General features: G+C 37.6%; 1 protein-coding gene across 2 annotated transcripts; it reads right to left on the reverse strand.

Moving 5' to 3' along the window:
• Positions 1 to 3288: 3288 nt before the first annotated feature.
• Positions 3289 to 16982, reverse strand: LOC111224423 (periostin-like). 2 transcript variants are annotated; one of them, XM_022748897.1, is made up of 22 exons: positions 16845 to 16982; positions 16228 to 16326; positions 12357 to 12421; positions 11960 to 12117; positions 11717 to 11881; positions 11469 to 11615; positions 10928 to 11069; positions 9729 to 9941; positions 9457 to 9591; positions 8680 to 8828; positions 8377 to 8513; positions 8051 to 8181; positions 7802 to 7932; positions 7409 to 7511; positions 7229 to 7296; positions 6856 to 6901; positions 6702 to 6731; positions 5964 to 6155; positions 5832 to 5879; positions 5353 to 5430; positions 5236 to 5274; positions 3289 to 3965 (listed from the first exon to the last, which is right to left on the reverse strand). In XM_022748897.1, the coding sequence occupies exons 1-22, from the start codon at positions 16961 to 16963 to the stop codon at positions 3937 to 3939; spliced, it is 2424 nt and encodes an 807-aa protein (XP_022604618.1). In that variant the 5' UTR covers positions 16964 to 16982; the 3' UTR covers positions 3289 to 3936. The 2 variants fall into 2 exon arrangements, with proteins under 2 accessions (XP_022604618.1, XP_022604619.1); XM_022748898.1 differs by lacking the exon at positions 5236 to 5274.
• Positions 16983 to 19652: the final 2670 nt, after the last annotated feature.

Here is a 19652-nt window from a genome sequence, read left to right on the forward strand (position 1 = left end):
TACTTCCCAATATTTATTCAAGGTTTTTAAAATTTTTTATTTTACTACTTTAAGAATTCACTCAGTGGATAATACAACTAGCTTTTAAAATACAACACATTGTTAAAGATTAAGTCAATGGTTTCCAACTTTTCTGGCTTCTGACGTCTTACAAAAAGCATTTTGTAGTTGGTGTCACATTTCAGATGACTATGACTTCACAGCTCCACCAAATATTTTTCCTGCTAAACCTCTTACCTGGCCTCATTTCAATAAAAGTTCAAACGTTCCAATACCAGACCAAAAATCAAAGATCGGAGATTTAAGAAAAGTTTAAAAACTGACAACAGATTTAGGTATCAGAACTTTGTATCTTCTTCTCCTTCCTCTCCCATTAATCGTTACATGGCCCCTCAGATTTATCTGGTGTCCCTGAATATAAAAGTGTAGGGTACACTTTATTTGGAAAGTCTGCTTTAGAGAGAGTTTGCACAGTATTCGTAGCATTTCCAAAGGTTATTGGTTGAGATTCAACAATTCATCTGTTATGCTAACCCCTAACACTAACTGACACTTCAATATTAATAATCTATTGATGTCACATTTAATAATATATCAGTCAGTGGGTCTAAACCAGTGATTTTATTTTAGTACTGCTGCTAATACTTTTACTTAATGTTTCATGCAGGATTTTCACTTGTAATGGAGTATCTTTACATTGCTGCACTACTGTACTTTCTCCGCTGCTCCCCATCTCATGTGTTTAAGGACAGATTTTATTTTATTGTGGCCAAGTCTATACATGATGGCAATGCAGTGGAAAATCATCCAAGACTGAGCACAAGCCACTGTGCCAGGAACATGTCAGCTCTTTGGAATCAATGTTACATCCAGATGATGAGTCGTTTTCACACAGCTGCATTCAAAGGCATTCACCAATACACATCACTGAGCCAGAAAGTTCTTCTGTTATGCTTACATGATTGATGTGGGCCAATTAAAAACAGACCAAGACCTTCCCCGAACTCCTACATTTGCAGGTCATATGAGGTGTACTTGTATACTACATCAAGAACGTCCTACCTCCTCCTTCAAACCTTCCTGTATTTTGAGTTTAACTTGTTAATCAAATAATTTATTTGCATCAATGACACCTGATCAACTAATATAACATTATCTGACTTTAAACAATACTCTAATATCCAAATAATAGAAACTTATTATTGCATTGTGCACTGATTATTGGGTAATTGATTGAATATTAAATTCTGGAACATGTTTTATTATTCTGTCCAGCCTTCACACGCTAATCTAATTTTCTAGCAATAAGAACATGTTTTAAACATATTGTTTTGTTCAAATGTCACAGCCTGATGCACCTTCAAAAGATGACTTATCTCAAGCAACTCATTTCATTGAGACATTGTTTGGCCACAAAATTACAAACAACGAAAGTGTTAATGGTAGCTTAACGCTCTTTCAGCATTAAGATACTGTTTATGAATTTTCCATCTGCACGCTTTCACTTAAGGATGAACAGACAAGCTGCCTGTTGGTGATAGTGATGAGCAGTGGAAACTGTCACGCCAAGCTGAGTGAAATTTGAACCCGTTGTTGGTATATCAGCAGTCTCATAAATGACTTAATAATTGATTGGGTGATCTCTGCTGAGTACAGTGTGGAAAATCCAAAGCCAAATGGAAAAGCAATGGGATCTTCCAGCAGATGTTTTCTCAATTCTCAGACAATGTTGTAAATGTATAAAATATTGCCCACTGTGCGCCTGACTGCAGAATGTATTCACTCTCTCTGTAGCAAGATTTGTAGGTTACTATAGCAGTTTGCTTAAATAGTTACTTACTCGCTGCTGGTACAACAGTGCAACAGTGACTGATACAGTCTAAACATATAATAATTTCTCAGGGACATGAGTACACACACACACACACACACACACACACACATATATATATATATATAATATAAAATTATTTATCTTATTGCTCATGGAGATTTGATTCCCCTCTACACTGAAATACTGTTAATAGCTCCGCAACAACAGTAACGTGAAGTGAATTGTATTTATTTTATATCAAGATGTAAGAAAAACATAGCATGCAGATTTACACTGACGAGTTACCAAAGTGAGCAGCTCATGTCACGCATTTAGTAGTGAAGCACATCAGCTGTAGAGCATTTAATCAGTGATGTGCAAAGTGATCTCATTGGTATGTGTGAAGCAAGCAAGCTTCAGTAACTGCAACCACCGACTGCAGGATTTAATGCCCATAATCCACTTTTTTTTGTGTCATACATACAGAATATCAGTTGGTTTTGCTGTACTACTAAATACTAAAGCAACATATTTTTGTACTTATTGTATGATTGGCAAGCAAGTTATTATTCTGATTTTCCACAGGCCTGGATGAGTAGACAAAATGCTTCACTTAAGATGTCATTTCAAATATAATAGTAATGTAAATCACAACACAATGGTGATTAGTACGATGACTTCATCACTTCAATAAAGCCCGTTACTGAACACTGAACACTGAAACAAAAAAATTTTTTACATCTTACCATGTTTGTGTTTGTATCTTGGCAGTTGCTCAGATCTCTACCCAGTGTAGTCCTCCCAAGAGGCCATGAATTGCATTTAGCTTGCACTTGAGCCAAATACCAGGGGAGCTGGGCCTGATGTCAACAGTTCACACAATATCCCTGCAGCCTCAAGGCAAATATTTCAACCGGCTGTATTGTTACAAACACAATCTTAATTATGATTAACTGCACTCTGATAAACAACACATAGCAATGCATTCATCATTGTTCATTTCATAATACCCACTGTAATAAAATCATAGTTAATGATGTTAAAATTAAAATGAATTATTGACTTGTTTTGACATTTTGTACACAATTTTGTTGTTGTTGCTGTTTTTCTCTTTTGTTAAGTCTTATACTCTGTAATATATGAGGATATATACTTTCCATGAAAAATGGAACAAGACAGTTCTTTTTGCGGTTTATATCTAGTGTATTTTATGTTTTCCATGGTATCTTCTTGGACATTTCAAAAAGTTGACTGCCAAGCTGCCTGTTAAACATACAGAAAAACAACAGAAAAGGGATGACTCAGAAATAGAGTCTTATTTAAAGAGGTTGTACTTGGAAATACAAAATATAGACATAATATTTAATTTTGATATTTGATATTCAAGACTCTCTTTTATAAACCAATGTTACTACTTAAGGGCCTTACAAGGACTTAGAAATGACTCCAAACCACAATGTCTTTAGACGCCTTTTTCACATTGGCATGTTCATATCAATGAAAGCACTTTATTGGAAGATGTTTGGAAAATAGAAAGGAGAAAGTCTCTAGTTGGATACATAGTTCCAAGTGATACAAGCAGACAAAATTTACATGAAACCTTAAACAACGTACAACTTACTGCTGAAAGAGAAATTTAAAAAAAATGTAGCCATTAAAGTCTGAAAACACATTAGCATTTTTTTTCAATCTGCATCATGGTGAGATTTATAAATCTTCCCAAACAGCTTGTAAAATACCCTTGTTCAAACCTTCACCTCTAGCAAAGTCATAGAGAAGTTTAGAATTGAAATGTTTTTATTGCTACCCTAATGGCCTATTAAAAGATTTTATTGATACCCTGATTTGCTCTGTGTCTTTAATGTCATGCCAAAACGTTCAGTTGAACAGTTGACATATACTGAACCAAAAGACATTGCACACTCATTAGGGGTATACATTCAAAGCACCATTAAATTGTTTATGAGAATAGTTTTATTTAATTTTGTCAGTTATACCTATTACAGTACATTTGAAATCACTGACAATTTGAGAGTATCCCCTGTACTGAAACACCAGTCTCAACCTCTGGGTTTGGTATCTCTCTCCGCCTTTGATGATTTGATATTCTCATCTGTCCACACTCAGTCCCTTCCCCTCCTCCTGTTGCCGGCTGGTAAAAAAAAAGGATGGAAGCATAAATACAGTCAGTCAAGCCAACTCACATGGAATAGATTATTATGTAAATGTCGAATATGCACTGTATTGAAGTTTAGTATCTAGGCTCTGATCTCATCACTACCCACTCGGAAACACCAAGCTCAGCACAGTAGATAGTGGGAGCGATGATTATAACCTCCCCCCATATGGGGAGCATATAGACTCAGAGCCCACATGTGGATGTTGTGGTGGTGGTAGGACTCATGAAATGTTATATGAACAGCAGTGGCATTAGCACCATAAATCAGCATAGCTTTCAGGTGAGCGATGTGGCAACAAGCATGGCAGCAAGAGAGTGAGCAGCCCACAGTTGGCTGAAAGAAATGATCTGACATATGGGAAAATATGCTCTTTTGTTTTCTTCCCAAAAGTTAGATGAGAAGATTGATACCATTCCCATGGCTGTTTAATAGCTATGGAGCTACAGCCTTCGCAAAATTATGTTGGCGAATACTTGTGCAACATATTTGCGTTTCTCCTGGCTCAATATATGCCCGATTCCTTGGCCCAAACACGGTTCACAAACAGCATGTCAGATGCTGCTTCTGCATCTGGACCAATTCTGGTGCACACATACAAAGTGAAGGATCCTCCAGCTGTCTGTTATCCTCCAGGCTGAATCAGCCCAAATGTGAAACTATATGGGCCAGACTCAGGTCAAGGACTTAGGCATATGTTCACCCAGAAGTATCACTTTGCCATCCTTTGCACAAAGACCAGAAACAGGTGGAAACACCTAACTTGGCCAAAGGTAAGACAATCCACCTACCAGTACCTCCAAAGCATATTGATTAACATATTATATCTTGTTTGTTTAATTGATACAAAAGTTGAACTATAAAAAAAATTATGCAGTGTTGATTAAACAAACAAAATATAATGTGTTAATTAACGAGTTTTAGATGTAGATGCAGGCAGATTTTTCTACCTTTGGACAAAGCCAGACTAGCTGTTTCTCACTCTTTCCAGTTTTCATGGTAAAGTGAACTGGCAGCTGGCTGTCGCTTCACATTTGTTGTACAGAAATGAGGGAGTTATCATTCCTCTCATCTAACTCTCAGCAAGAAGTGAATAGCCTGAACATATTTCCTAAAATGTCAAATACACCCATGGGGGTGCTGAGAGAAGAGTATGCCATGTTAACATAGTGGTGGACTCGAGTTGACTGCCCAAAGTAGCTCACAGGCTACACTGCATTTGTTACAAATGCAGGATTTTTTTACCTAAAACTCTTCGGCTTGCGGTTCTTCTGTTACTGCCTTCTACAGAGTCAAACAAACATGTAAGTCATACATTATTTATGAATCATTCACTGAGATGTCCACACCGATAAAACTCACCTTTGATCAGTCTGGTAAAACTTTCAGCGTCCAAATCAGTGTTCCCTTCCACAATGGTAACTCCTGGAATGTCAACTCCTGAGGGAAACAACAACCTTAAATTGAAACTGGAATATTTTGTACAGGGATGCATTGTAAGATATATTGTCTTAAAGAATTATCAAATTATATTCTAGTTATTAAGCCCTGATATACCAATGACAACATTCATATTCATTCACATGTTTAAAGAGCTGTGGGTCTATGAGATTTAGATCATATTTGTTTTAAATCTAGTAAAATGGATTATCTAGATTACTGGACCTAGTTTGAATTTAACCTAGGTTAAATCTAAAATGTAATATGTTATTTCATATAATGTATAATAATAAGAAATTAACAATCATATTTTATATATTAAGTGGGAAATATTTCCCTGCAAATCCAGCTACATTTATCACTGATGTCCTTAAATTTTTCTGTTCAAATGTTTCACTGACCTTCCAGGTCGATGTTGGTGGTGCCAGTGGCGACTGAGTACTGAGGGCCTGGAAACAACAACATTCATGAGTTCTTAAGATGATAAATGATAAACAGCCATTGACATACTGATTCAAGAAAGAAATATTCACCTGTGACAACCCTGGTGACTTTAGTGATGGAAGGGTCACCCTCAATGACCCTTGTCACCTTGGTGATGGAGGGTTGACCTTCAATAACCCTGGTGACCTTGGTGATGGAGGGTTGACCTTCAATAACCCTGGTAACTTTGGTGATGGAGGGCTCCCCTGGGATGAACCTTGTCACTTTGGTGACATCGGGAGCTATAACAGTTAAGACATGCATGTTTCACTACATTGAAATTACAGCTAACACAGCATTGCCCCTCAATACAGGGAATCTCCATTTATATGCAGGGAACATAACAAATGGACCTTTCACTGGATCAGAAAGATTGCTATGACAAAAATGTGATTCATAATCAAAAGATTGCCATCTAATTTTCAAACATTATTTTTGCAGCCCTGTTTTCAATGTATAAAATGTGTTATTATTAGTAATTTTTAATGTTTATTATTCCAAATATGAAAATTATTCTTTAATTCTTTGATCTGCTTTTATTGCTGATTGGTACAATGATGAGCCAGAAGAGAGACTGTTTTTCTTCTGTCTGATTGATACTACTGCTACTTCTACTTCAGCTGTCAATCACCTCATGTCTGCGTGTACTTGCGTGTGCGTGTGGAATTATCTGGATTAACTAAAAATGTTGGTAAATTATCTGTACGTGTTTCAACTCAACAGCTGGTATCCTCTGTCAGACTGATTAGGAATCACATGATGATGATCCTTTGTCATCATTACTGTACCTTCCTCGATGACACGAGTGATGATCCTCTCTAATAACAACAGGAGATATGAAGCCATTAATGACAGTGAAGAATTCCCATTCGGACATTAAAAATACTGAATTGCAAAGGATAAAATCAAAACAAAAATAAACATTGTATCATTGCTACTTACTCATAAATGTAAGGGGAATTTCCTGATATCTGAATCCTGAGATGAACTTTAAAAAAAAAAGAAAAAAAGAAGCAAACATGTGTTAGTAGATTATCATATAACACATTAACAAAATGGTTTATGTATGAGCTATAACCTATAATTAATTAAACTGTGGAAAATATTCATAATCAACAGCGAAATAAACAAACTGCTGAGCTGCTGACACCCTTGTTCATACACCACAAGCTTAATGCTCCATGCAGATGGTTTTCATGTAGGGTCTTGTCTAGTACTTTGTTTGCATTAACTGGATTTTGGCAGAAAATTGAAAACCCTGCCCTTTATAAGACTTGCAGTTTTGTTTGAAAGAAATACATTTTTTATATGACACCTTTAATTGCATGTATGTGATGATCCTCTTCAATAGCACAAGGAGATCCTGGCTTCCAACTGGCATGTCTGGAAGAAAGCACAGGGCGTTTACGATAATTGGGCTTTTACAGTAGTTAGCAGTACAGCGTGCATTTCAAGACACGTTTACAAAGGGAAGGGAACATTAACAAAGTTGTACCTGCAGGATATAAGAGGTGGTTGACAAAGTGAATGACTCCATTTGTGGCCATGATATCAGATTCGGGGACTTGGACAGAATTCACTAGCATAGTGTTGTTTGCCTGAGGGACACAGTTAAAACAATTACAGTCAAGAAAACCATAAAATGAAGGGCCTGAATGAACCTGTACTTTAAAACACAAGAAATGAGTTCTGCTCCGCAATGTTATTAACTGAGTTTCAAAACTGAGGATGGAATTTTATCAGATAATAATGATTGACATTACCATAAAAACATTTCACTGAATAATTAAGATACATTCATACTTAAAGGTTTATAGTATTGAATTGCCAGGTATAAAATGCACTGATTTAAGACAAAAGCTTTTCATTCTTTGCACTGAATACTTACAGACTTCACATTGAGGTTACTGCCCTGGAGAGACTTGAGAAGGTTTGTTACTCCACCCTCCAAACCACCACCGATGAAGATACCATTATTGATGTGATACAGAAGGATGGTTCTGAGAGCATTGATGTCACCTGAAAGAAATAGGAAAGGGGAAACATATAAATTATGAATTTATTTTGTGCGATTCTCAACTAGCCATGCAAGTACTTGGAAGACATCAAAAGATAAAAGGGAGTCCGGAAGACGTACTCTTCAACAAGGCGAAATCCCTCTCACTCAGACCATTGAAAGACTCATCGCTCGGGGCAAACAGGGTAAAGTCTCCCTCCTGTTTCAGCAAGTCAGTCAAGCCAGCAGCCTCCATCAGAGACAAAAAGATCCTGCAGTACAGAGAAGAAAACAGTAACTTAGCTGTTACAGAAACCACTGTGGGCTGACATACTGCAAAAGCAGCACTTTCTCATTACCATATATGCCATGCGGATTTAGTGAAAAGATACAGAAAAATGTGGTTTGAGTATTAAGCTGCATTTTAATACCACAGCCCATTTTCACTAACATTGATCTGCACTTACTTGAACCTTCCATTTTCTGTCAGAATCTCAAACATGGTTTTTTCCGCTGGTTTCAACAGAGTCCTCATGAGATGAAGGGCCCCATTGCTTCCCTCTTTACTGCCCCTTACCAGACAGGAATTCTCAATGCACACAGCCTGCAGAAATAATCCACAAGGTAAAGGCAAGGGGATAAATGTTATGTCTCAAAGATGTGAAGATTGATGGTCAAATGACAGCGATAATACATGTAATGACATGTAATGTGTGTATAGTGGCACCCAGCCACATTTTTTGGGCACAATTTCAGAGAAGAGGACGCACTGTGCGATAGATGAAGACCCTCAGATATTTTCCCCCGATGGTCTCCAGCCGCTGGCCATTGTACAACTGTCCCAGGACAATCTTGTTTTTCAAGATGTGGTTCTCCAGGATAATCTTGAGCAACCTCTGATCCATGGACATCACTTCATCTGTAGAAGAAAGGAATGGCTTTATATTTCCCAACAGAAAACAAACATACCACCAGCATTGTACATTTACATTTAATGCACAAGGTTTTAGCACCAGAAGTTATATATTCTCATTGCTTTTATTCTGGCCACAATGTCCTGAGAGCAGCAGCCACAGCAGCTACAATACTACAAAATCGTGTCGCATGATTTGTAGATTTCTGTACATAGAAGAATTCATGGTTTGAATGCATTTGTTGGTTTCTCTTACATCCAGCTGTTGTTGCATTGTGCATTCATTACACTCACTGAAAACTGAATGGCTACAAAAGATAAAGAGCTCTGCCTCAATTAATTGCAGATTGTTTTTACAGAAACAAAACATCTCCACTACCTTGTCCAGGAAAGTTCTCTGGGGCAGTGGGTATTTGGTCTTACATGGCATAAAGTTTCTTCAGTGTCCCAATAAATCGATAATTTCCCAGAAGCTCCATATATGTATATATCAATTCACTCATGAGTCAGCACGGAAAATGAAATAAAAAGTGTTCCCTTTTATTCCAGACTGAGTGTGGAGCAGCCAGGGTTCATATAGCCACCTGCTGAGAGGAAAACAGAGGGATGAAGTACTGAGCAGTATGTGACTCACCAGTGAAGGCAACGTTGAGGGGAGCCAGCAAAGTGTACTCAGCCTCTGGTTTCATAGCAGCAGAAAGGCCCAGTTCGGACACCATGTCACCAAAGGTTGACTGGGACTGTCCCACCAGTTCCATCACCTGCTTAGCTTGAAGGGAACAGGGAATTCTGGCACCATTAAAATATGAATTACAGGAAAACATCAAACACCTAGAACAACATACTTATTTATGTAGTAAACCAGGTACACGTAAATATGAGGAAAAGAGGAAATGGGAGTCTAACCTGAGTCTGGCATGAGCACTTCGTCAATAAAGTGGATGACTCCATTGGTGGTGACAATGTCCTTCTTGAGCACCATCTTGATACCGTTGACAGTTAAACTTTCACCATCACAGCCAATCTCAATGTTGTTGCCCTCCAGGGTCTCATAAGAGCTGCCAGCTATTATAGCCTCAGAGCACTGGATTGAGTCCAGTAGGTGGAAATTCAGAAGAGCTGTAAGAGCAAGGCAAAGTTTTAAATTAATGTGTGGTTTAGGTGAAGTATAGTATTGTTAGATGTTTATTTGAATGCAGAGTAGGTCTGTTGGCTGCATGGGCTGTTTTATGTTCTTTCTCATGTTACATTACAGCTGAAGATACAAGACCCTGGGAACCTTATGACCCTTTGTATCCCTTGGGTCCTTGAGTGAGATGACTCAAGATTTCTTCACAGTACTGTTTAACTTTGTGTGAAATGGTCTGATCTCACATCATTGGGCAAGCTATAGGCTAATAAAAAGTTTTGGGTTATTGCCAATTTGACCAGTTTGCTCGATGAAGCAGCTGTTTCCTGCTCCTCGGTGTTCATGCAAAACATCCGAAAGTTGAAAATGTTGAAATTCTGCACTTCTTTGTTGTTTTCTCTATGAGTTACCGTCACAGTCACTGTATTATTTATGTATATTTAAAGGATTTAACTTGTTCCACTTGATGATGAAAGTGGTATAATTCTTAAAAATGTGGCTACAGTACTGTATATTGATCCTGACCTACTCACATAATATACAGTATAACGCTAAAAAAATGAAAGTATAAAAAACATTACCAAAGCGTCAAATGATGTGTTGCATCGTTTGACTTTCCACCCACAATGTCATGCATAACCTGAAACTAGAGACTTATTTTTATTGCTCTTCAACTCAACTTTGTTATGTATAGCTTGCCAAATGTGTTTAAGTTCCAGATACATTGTGGCTTCATATGTTTTGAATTGGAAGAAAAAAAAAATCACTTCATGGGTGACTCAGTCTGACTAACATGCCGACAGGGAACCACTGCATTTCTTTTCCTGTACCGACATCATTAAATATAAATATGGTCCTAGTTTCCTGTAGTTAATATAAACCCTCAGTCTCCACGGCAGTGTTTTCAATGGCCTAGAGTGATCCTCTGGGCATTAAGGAGCTGCGACTGACTTCTAAAAATAAAAGTCTGAGTTACCTTTGAGGACCTCTTTGTCGCTCTGAAGTCTCTCCAACACATCGCTGCCTAGCTTCTCAAAGGCTTCATTGGTGGGGGCAAAGAGAGTGTAATGTCCTGGCTGACCCAGCTTGTCCAGCAGCCCAGAACTTTGAGCCAGATCCTAAAAGGCAATTTCATCGGCAGGATTATGTTTAGTGAAGTGCAATGTACAACAGAGTACAGTAGAGGCATAATAACCCTCTGAAAAATGAATTTAAAAGTACCTAAATCTCGTATGCAAACCCTGCATTTTATCTCCCTATATATTTCTTCATATGTTAATTTCAGCCTGTGGTCATTACACACAGATGACAAATAACTCACATTTTCTGTTATGTTTACTAATGTGCACTATCTCTGTTAACTGAAGCAGTAAAGGAAACAAATGATTTGTCTTCTTTGCTGTGTTTCACATTGCCATGAAAACTTCCAAATCAAACTCCCCAAAGTGACCCACTTTTGCATCAGTGTTTGCAATTACTTGTCCTTGAGGTGGTTAGATTTTCTTGTCTATACTCACACTCAGAGTTGTCAGGTCATCATCAACCTCGACGGTGTCCTGGATGGTGTTTCCAAGAGCACTGATGACACGATCAATGACATGCACAACTCCATTTGAGGCAACCTGGTTGCCATAGATGATCCTGGCGCAGTTCACAGTCACCACCTGCACATAATATACACTTGTTATAATGTTATACCACTGAAAAGTGTTTTAAGTACAACTACAAAGGGACTGTCATAATGATACTGAATGCTAACACTCACCCCATTGGAATAATGGTTAATATGAAGACCAAGGTCATTGTACATGGAGGTGACTGTCATTCCATTCCTCAAGTCTTTGGTTAAGAAGCGTTTGTTGGCCATGTGATAATGCAGAGCGTTGTACAGTTCAATGTTGACATTGCTGACCAGTGCACTCCTCACAGACTGTTAGGTGAGGAAAATTAGATGTTAAAACTTCACAGACAGAGAGGGCCTGCAGCTTTTGTTTCGTTTTTGACTCACCTCATCCAAACTCTCCCAGGCCTCATTGCTTGGGGCAAAGAAGGTATAGGATCCAGATCCCTCAATCTCGGGCCTCAGTTTAGAAATATCTGAGTATTTTTGGGTTGAGGTGGCTTTCACCAGACCCAAAGTGCCATACACATGGTCAATTGGGGCCACTGAGAAAGAAATTTACACTAAGCATTATTTGATGTCAGCTTGCTTTTTTAAAAATAGAAATACAAACATTTAGAGCATGAAAAGAAAGACTCTACATGTGTTGACATTATGCTTCGGCATCCTCTTCTAGTTTATTTGGTCTGATTTCAAATATAGCACACATCTGCTCTGCAGTTGGTGGCTATGACCTCTTTTAACCTTACACATTGACTACCATGTAGCACTTAAGACACTGTACCTGCAGGGCAACCACGCATGCCCTCCAGCTTCATGTACCCTGGGCAGCACTCATAAAGCACAGTCCTGCAGGCAAAACACACAGATCACAAATGTGGGTATCACCAAAAAGAAGAAACATGTCTTCTGAAATACTGTTTTCTTTCAATATAGCGGTGTAAGAAATTTGTATTTTCTATGGCTGCCATGTTCTGAGCTGAATCAACATTTGGCATTGGTCGTATGTATTCAGTGTTTCCAGATGTTACTAATTATGTCTTTCATTACCCAGACAGTCCATGTGAACCAGCAGCTTAAGCCAAAACCTAATGGAAATGGTGCGTCAAGAGTTATGCTACCATTACAGTAGTAGATTTATATTACCAAGACCTCCTCTTTGAAGCTAAACAATTGGTTTTGACTCTACTTGGCATTTGGTTAACCTCGGAAACATTAGGAATTTGGCCTTGAAAACCTGCAGTTTAATTGGAGTTGAGTTTTAGGAAATTTTGGTTAACATAAGGAACATTTAAAGGTTGTGATGGTCTGCATGGCAACAGTTGAGCTAATCAGAAAAACATTATTCAATTGTCACCAGAGTTCTTACAAAAATGTTTATTTGCTGTGTGATAAACACGAGAGAAGCATTGACTCCTCACCACTTAAGTAGAGCTGGACACCATAGCCTGGGGGGATAGTAAAATTCAGAGGTGCAGCTGCCAGATATAAACATGCCTATACCCTTTGAGTCAGCAGGTTTGAACATGTTGGAACCATCGTATTGTTTCCAGCCCTTGCAAAACCAGACATTTGGAGATGTACATTTCACAAAAAAATGACTCATGGGTGTGCAACAATAAAAAACCCACAAGACCTAAAGAACACCATAGATGTACCTATTAGGGATAAACAATACCACATGTGTCCAGAGCTGCCGGGGGAGTTTATTACTGTGGACTGCCCAGCTTTTATTGTTAGAAAACTCTATCAGGGAAGCTGCTTCTTCACCACTTTGTTCTGCTTAACATGTTTAAAATAATCATGGCAACTAGTAAGAACATTAGAACACACATGTGCGCCTGTTTTACAAATTTTTAACATTCATATATAACAATGTAATAAGCAAAATTACATTCGATAGTGTATGAGAGTGAACAGTGGGGGTGTATGGATCCAGACTAAGCAGAGTGTAGATGGATGTACTTGGTCTGAGGACTGTGCTAAAATGTCTAATTTTAGCAAATTCCCTTCATCAGCACCTTCCCTGTGAAATTTACACTCCATATATGTGAGCCATTTGTAGTACGGATGGGCAATAACGATGATATGATAAACTAACTGCTACACATGCAGTATTGTAATTAGAAACACTTGTGCAAAAACCTCAGCAATGAAAGTATTTCGAACACAATCATATACTTGTTGTTTGAAAAAAAATACATGGATGCATGAATGGATTTAAATACAAGCATTTATGTACATGGATATAATAGTTGTGAAAGACTGGTGGTGATGAACATGTACAAATGTACTATAAATGAGAACAATCTTATGTGGATGACTAGGGACTGAGCAATTGACGACTAAACATGAAGGCCTTGATGAAGAGACAAGACTTCAAGCACTTTATTGTGCTTTTATCTATTGCTGATGTCTCAGACAGGGTAAGACCAAGGCCTCTGGGTCATGGATAACTGAAACTCTTTACCAGCTGTATTTGAATCAAAGTTGAATGGAGTTGGAGGGACTGGGATGAGATCACACAAACCCCATTGGGGCAGCGTCAGCAAAACCCTCGCTACATTGCTTTCCCACATAAAGAAACTGTGTCTGGCCATGAAGTAGGAAACTTATGACTTGTCAGCATCTCTATAAAAGAACTGTTCCACTAAGAATCATGATAAAAGTTGTCACACATAATATATGGTGTGTGTGGCTTCATTCCAACTCAACCCATCACTAATGTGCAGTCAATTTTCTTGGAGACAGAGCTTTTCTGAAAGCATAAATATACTCATTCGTTGAATTAAACCTTGGTGGGTAAAGTACTTATATTCCAATTCCATTTAGAATAAACTTTGTAGTCCTGATCGAGACTGTCCACCTGCCAAACAGCTTATTATGACCTATAGAAGTCAGATGACGTAGTATATAGAACAAAGTCTGCACTGGGAAGAGGTTGGGGTGCAATCAACCATCAACGTGGCTTCATTTATCTATGACCATTCCACAACCTTAACAGCATGTTTATTATTTTAACTGTGACGATCATTGTTACCTAAACCTAACCAAGTAGTTTCTGTGTCTAAACCTAACCGAACTGTAACTGTTTCACAACCTTAATTGCATGTTTATTATTCAGGACAAAGAGGGTCCAATATACCTTGTGCTGGTACACTCCTATGGGTCATATCTGAAGGTATGGACAAACAATGCATATGGGTGTGTTGTTCTGATCGATTTAAATAAATATGGAATTGAGACATTGACGTCAAACGTGTATGTACATGTACTCTCCAGTAGGCCCATTTAAACCTGCTCAGATCTGAAATAAATAAAATAAATGCTGAACAAGTAATTACGAAATACACAAAATGTTTTTCTATTATGCTTGTGAACTCCTAGGATACACCAGAGGAGTTTGTGGAGGACACAGTGGGAGGAATAGTGGGAGGGTCATAGGATTGGTTTCGGGAAGGTGATATAATCTGTGTCATAATAACTAATATGTTAAGCAAATGTACAACACATGATTACATTTATTATCTGATAAATATATGTGTAGGTATGCTTGCAAGTTTATACTGTATGTGTTGACCTGCTTTTTTTAATCAATTTGTGCATCTGGGACAATAACTTGTATCTAATCTGGTTAAGTTAAAATGGCCTTTAACACGTTTGTCCATCACTAAATCTGAAACAAATTTAATCAACATTTCCAAAAAAGATCTATTTATCTTTAATTAATTAATCTAAGTAAACTTTATCCACAAATCTGAATATTTCTGCCACCAGTACTTTAAAAAAAATATTTGTACAACTCAAACTGGAATCCAAAGCATTTTCAGTAAGTTGTGCTTTAAGGAAATCAGTAGATTTGTTTACTGTGTGAATTCAGCTTTTGGCCCAGATGTTTTGATTGATTCCATATAGTCTCATGTCAGACTCCCATTGAAATAGATAAAATTCTTTGGCTGTTTCCATCATTATCATTTGCCAAGTTCAGTGAGCAGTGCATATTCATCATGAGTAGCTAAGCCTATTCAAAATGCTTGACAAGACTCAGTGATAATGCAAGAAGAGAGGGCAAACTCAGTGTATGCGTACTGTATGTGTGTATATGTGTGTAAGAGTGAGAGAAAGAGTGAGAGAGACTGTAAAATAGGCATGGCTTCGATCCATGTTTAAACACAAAAGTGCTGAGAGAGCTGGAACAATAACAGAAAAAGAGCTTCTCTAGAACAGTTGAGCTGAATGCTTTTCCATTCATGAATACAGGCAACATTTTGCCACCACATCACATCCTGGAATCAGTGGTTCACCACAGTGGCATCCAATGATGACCAGGCTTCTTAAGTTATGAAAAGCCCAACTTACAATTTATAAGATCGAATGGGAGAGTCTTCAATACAAAGAGTTTAGGGCTGTGTCCATAAATGTGTTATTCATTTTAAGCGATAGCTTCATTCAAAGTAAGTTAACAGATGTCTGTCTCTATGGAAACATCCAAGTTTCCATGAAAATCCTCAGAGAAGAAGAAGTAGAAGAAGAAGAAGGAGCAGATTAGAAAGTGAAATGCCACACTTTCAAAAACTTTTTAGCCATTCAATTTGCTTATGTTCTTTAAACAGGAGAAACAACATGTCATGTTGGAAACATGAAACAACACTTACGCTTTCTTTCCACAGATGGCCCCTTGGTACCAATTGCGACAAGTGCTAAAGTACTTCTTCTTGGTCCCCATGACTTGCTGGAGCGCGCAGACATTGGGTCTGATGAGAATGAAACATTAATCAGCAGGTAAAACACATGAGATAGATTCTTTGGAAAATGAGTTTATTCACATGTAAATTATTATGGTAAAAACAGCCCTGCTGGGAATCACAACAGACTACCAAGTGTGAATAATTATTTAGCAACTACCCCTGCTGTTTCTGAGACCAAACAGTCAGATGTGAATAATAACATCTGTCTGCTGGAAATGAAATTGGTTTTGTCAGATTTGAGTACTTGATGCCAGACAACTATAAGCCTGCTGATCTACAGCTTCTCTAAGGGAATTGCATTATCCAATAACCTTTCATGACATATGCTGTGAATCAATTGTGACTGCATAACAATATAGCATATTTAACAAAAATAGAAATGACACAAATGTGCAGAAATGAGAACTACAGATGCTTGTTATGCTCAAGGTTCAATACTATTACATGCAAAATAAAATCAACACAAGAGTGTTAAAAAAAACACATACACACATAATCATAATGAAAAGTGTTGATAGGCTTACCCTTCTTTTCTTGCCCTAATGCGACTGTGGGCAACTATTTTGTCATAAGCTGAAGAGTCAGCCTGGTCGAATGTAGAGAGCACAAAGAGTGCAAAGGCAGCTACAAAAAGGAGTTTCATCCTTGATTTCTTAGCTAGCCCTTCCAGACCCAGAGTAATGGGCGAAGACTCAGAGTGGGAGTTTATATACCATGAGTCTCACCCACCACTCAAGGGGGGTGGCTGCATTTCCTGCAAGTATGGACCACCCAGAACCTCTAAAAAACTACATTTCTATTAACAAATATACTGAGATTCATGATTTTTGTGTGATGAATTGTGACCTATAAATTATTTTATATATTAAATAATTTTTGATGGAAATGTTTAAACAGTGGGACCACCACCACATTTACAGAAATATTTTGTAATCATCTTTGTCATTCCTTTTGTATGCAGGTTTAAAGGTGCACAGATTTTGCGTTTCTCACAAAAAGATTCATTTTAAAACAAGCCACATTACAAAGATGATGTTAGCCTACTTGATTAAGAATTCCATTGTAATGAAAACCAGTAACCTCATATGGACACATTAGTGCACCTTTTGTTTAAAACAGTCAAGATTTAAAGGCTTGATTGTGTTTTATACATTTTATATTATGTTTTAAACAAATTGCTTAAGTAAATTTATTTCTCAGTGCACCACTACAAAATAAGTCAGCATGATTTTTAGAGCCCTGAAGATGGCCTCCACTTCAGAGACATATATACTGAGCAGATGGAATATCTGGGATGCAGAATCAAGCTGTATCTTGTCTATGAAAGTGTCATTTATTTGGACTGCAGACAAAGAAGCATTACATAATCTATGCTCTGAACAAATGCCAGAGCACTGATTGTTTTTAGTATGTAGTTTGTGCCATCTAGTGGTGGGATGGAATGTAGGCAGTGAGTCTCAAAGTATTACTATGTAACACAATAATTTCAATTGTGAAAATGGAATGAATATCCAAAAAATATGTTCTTGTATTCATATTAGTCCAACCTGTCTGTCAAATTTGATCATAATCTGTTTGCGTTTTCTCAGTGGAGCCACACCAGCCTGATCCATACCTCAAACTCTTAAACTGGTTGGTAAGTCTTGTAACACATGATCTAATAGGACAAAGACATTTATATTTTTGTGTTAACAATAGTTTCTTGGATACAACTTCGCACACAAGACTTGGGAATTAATTGTGAAATTGCTCACATGCACAGTGTGAAATCCCAGAATTGTTATAAGATAGATAATGAGCTGCAACATATAAACAGCATTAGCACTCCTGTTAAACATTAAAGCAGCTACTTTATAATGTGTATTAAATGTTTCGTGGTTCCTGTAAAAAAGTAGTATCTAAAATTACTACTGCCATTTGTTGGGTAATTAAAAAGACTATATCATTTTGTTTATTGCATTCAAACATTCAAAAGTTCTAAAAGTGTATCTGTTCTTCAGCTTTACAAATGGGTATTGTTACTCACAGCATACCCAAGTGGCATCACTTACACCATTCATTCTACAGCATCTTGTTAAACCTACTGGCCAGCCAGATGTTCCAAATGTGAGCAGGAAAGTAATGTCCTCCTAGACAGCTAAGTCAGTGCATTGTAAAAAAGGGGAAAAGAAACAACCCAGAACCCAATACTACAGCACAGATCTGGGGCTGAAAACTATAGGCCTCACTCAGTATGTATTATATATTTATTTTTAACCTGCAAGCGAAAGTAGCAAACTTTAACATATCAGAAAATGAATCCTTCAGCAAATAACGTGTCCATTGAAAAGGCGACATTTTCAAGGCAGCAAGCCTCTTATGAACTTGATTAGTCAAGGCCTTTGGAAAAGTGCTTATGCATAAAATCCCTACCCAGGGTTCTCATCTCTCTTAAAATCCCAAAGACTGGAATACATTAACTTTACAATCCCAACATTCCAGTAAGCAGCCAATTTTCAAACTACAGACTCTGTACTTGCTTGCATTGAGAAATAATGGCACCAATGAACTCTCTAGAGTGATAAATAAATGCAGCATGACATTTACACTGGAATCAGAACAGTCTCTGTCCTAATCAGTCACTTTCACACACATTGAGACCCAGACACAATGACTGCATGTATCAGGAAGAATGGATAAAGTAACATTTGATCCATAATATGGTTTCCTCTCTTTGCATACTGCTCTTAAGCTCCTTTTAAGTTTAAATGAAAGGAAAAAATGCAACAGCAATCTAAATTGAGTGAGCACTTCAGACATAGTAAAAAAAAACATAACAGTCTGTTGATTGGCTTTGTGTGATTTGCTGTCGGCTGCTATGGTAACTGAAGACTTCATCCGGCAGCCCAGGTTGCTTGCAGAATCAAGCTATTAAGGTGTGAAGTTAAATATCTGTGCTACAGTGTCAGTACATAATATGAGTGACTCAGTGTCCGTTAATAATATGCTTACAGCAGTAATACAGTAATTACTGTACCTCAAATAAACTCAGTCAAACTCGGTCTTTGAAAGGATAAGTAACACAGTTGGGTGCACAGTCTATACAGTGATGCCATTGTTTACATATCTTTATTTAGCCCAAACCACTGCACTAGTCTTTTAATGCTTACATATCACTAGAGAGTGCTTTCATGCAAAATAATTTTTCTCCTGGAAATAACAACGCCAAGTATTGGTAAAGCTACTAATTTCAATTTAGATTGTAGTTTTACTATACCATTCCAAGTGACAATCAACATCTGACCTTTTAGGTTTACGTAGCATTAAAGCAAAGGTTAGTGGAAAGTGGAGGG

This window comes from Seriola dumerili, unplaced genomic scaffold (genome assembly GCF_002260705.1).
Source record: "Seriola dumerili isolate Sdu_G_001 unplaced genomic scaffold, Sdu_1.0 BDQW01000134.1, whole genome shotgun sequence".
Lineage (NCBI taxonomy): Eukaryota > Metazoa > Chordata > Actinopteri > Carangiformes > Carangidae > Seriola > Seriola dumerili.

What these genes read in the sequence shown, in the direction of transcription:
- LOC111224423 (XM_022748897.1), bottom strand. Translation starts at nt 16,963, where the DNA reads ATGAAACTCCTTTTTGTAGCTGCCTTTGCACTCTTTGTGCTCTCTACA. An exon ending in ATTAGGGCAAGAAAAGAAGG is followed by an intron (nt 16,327 to 16,844) that starts GTAAGCCTATCA and finishes CATTCTCATCAG; the next exon opens with ACCCAATGTCTGCGCGCTCC. An exon ending in CCTCAACGTTGCCTTCACTG is followed by an intron (nt 8,829 to 9,456) that starts GTGAGTCACATA and finishes TTTCTTCTACAG; the next exon opens with ATGAAGTGATGTCCATGGAT.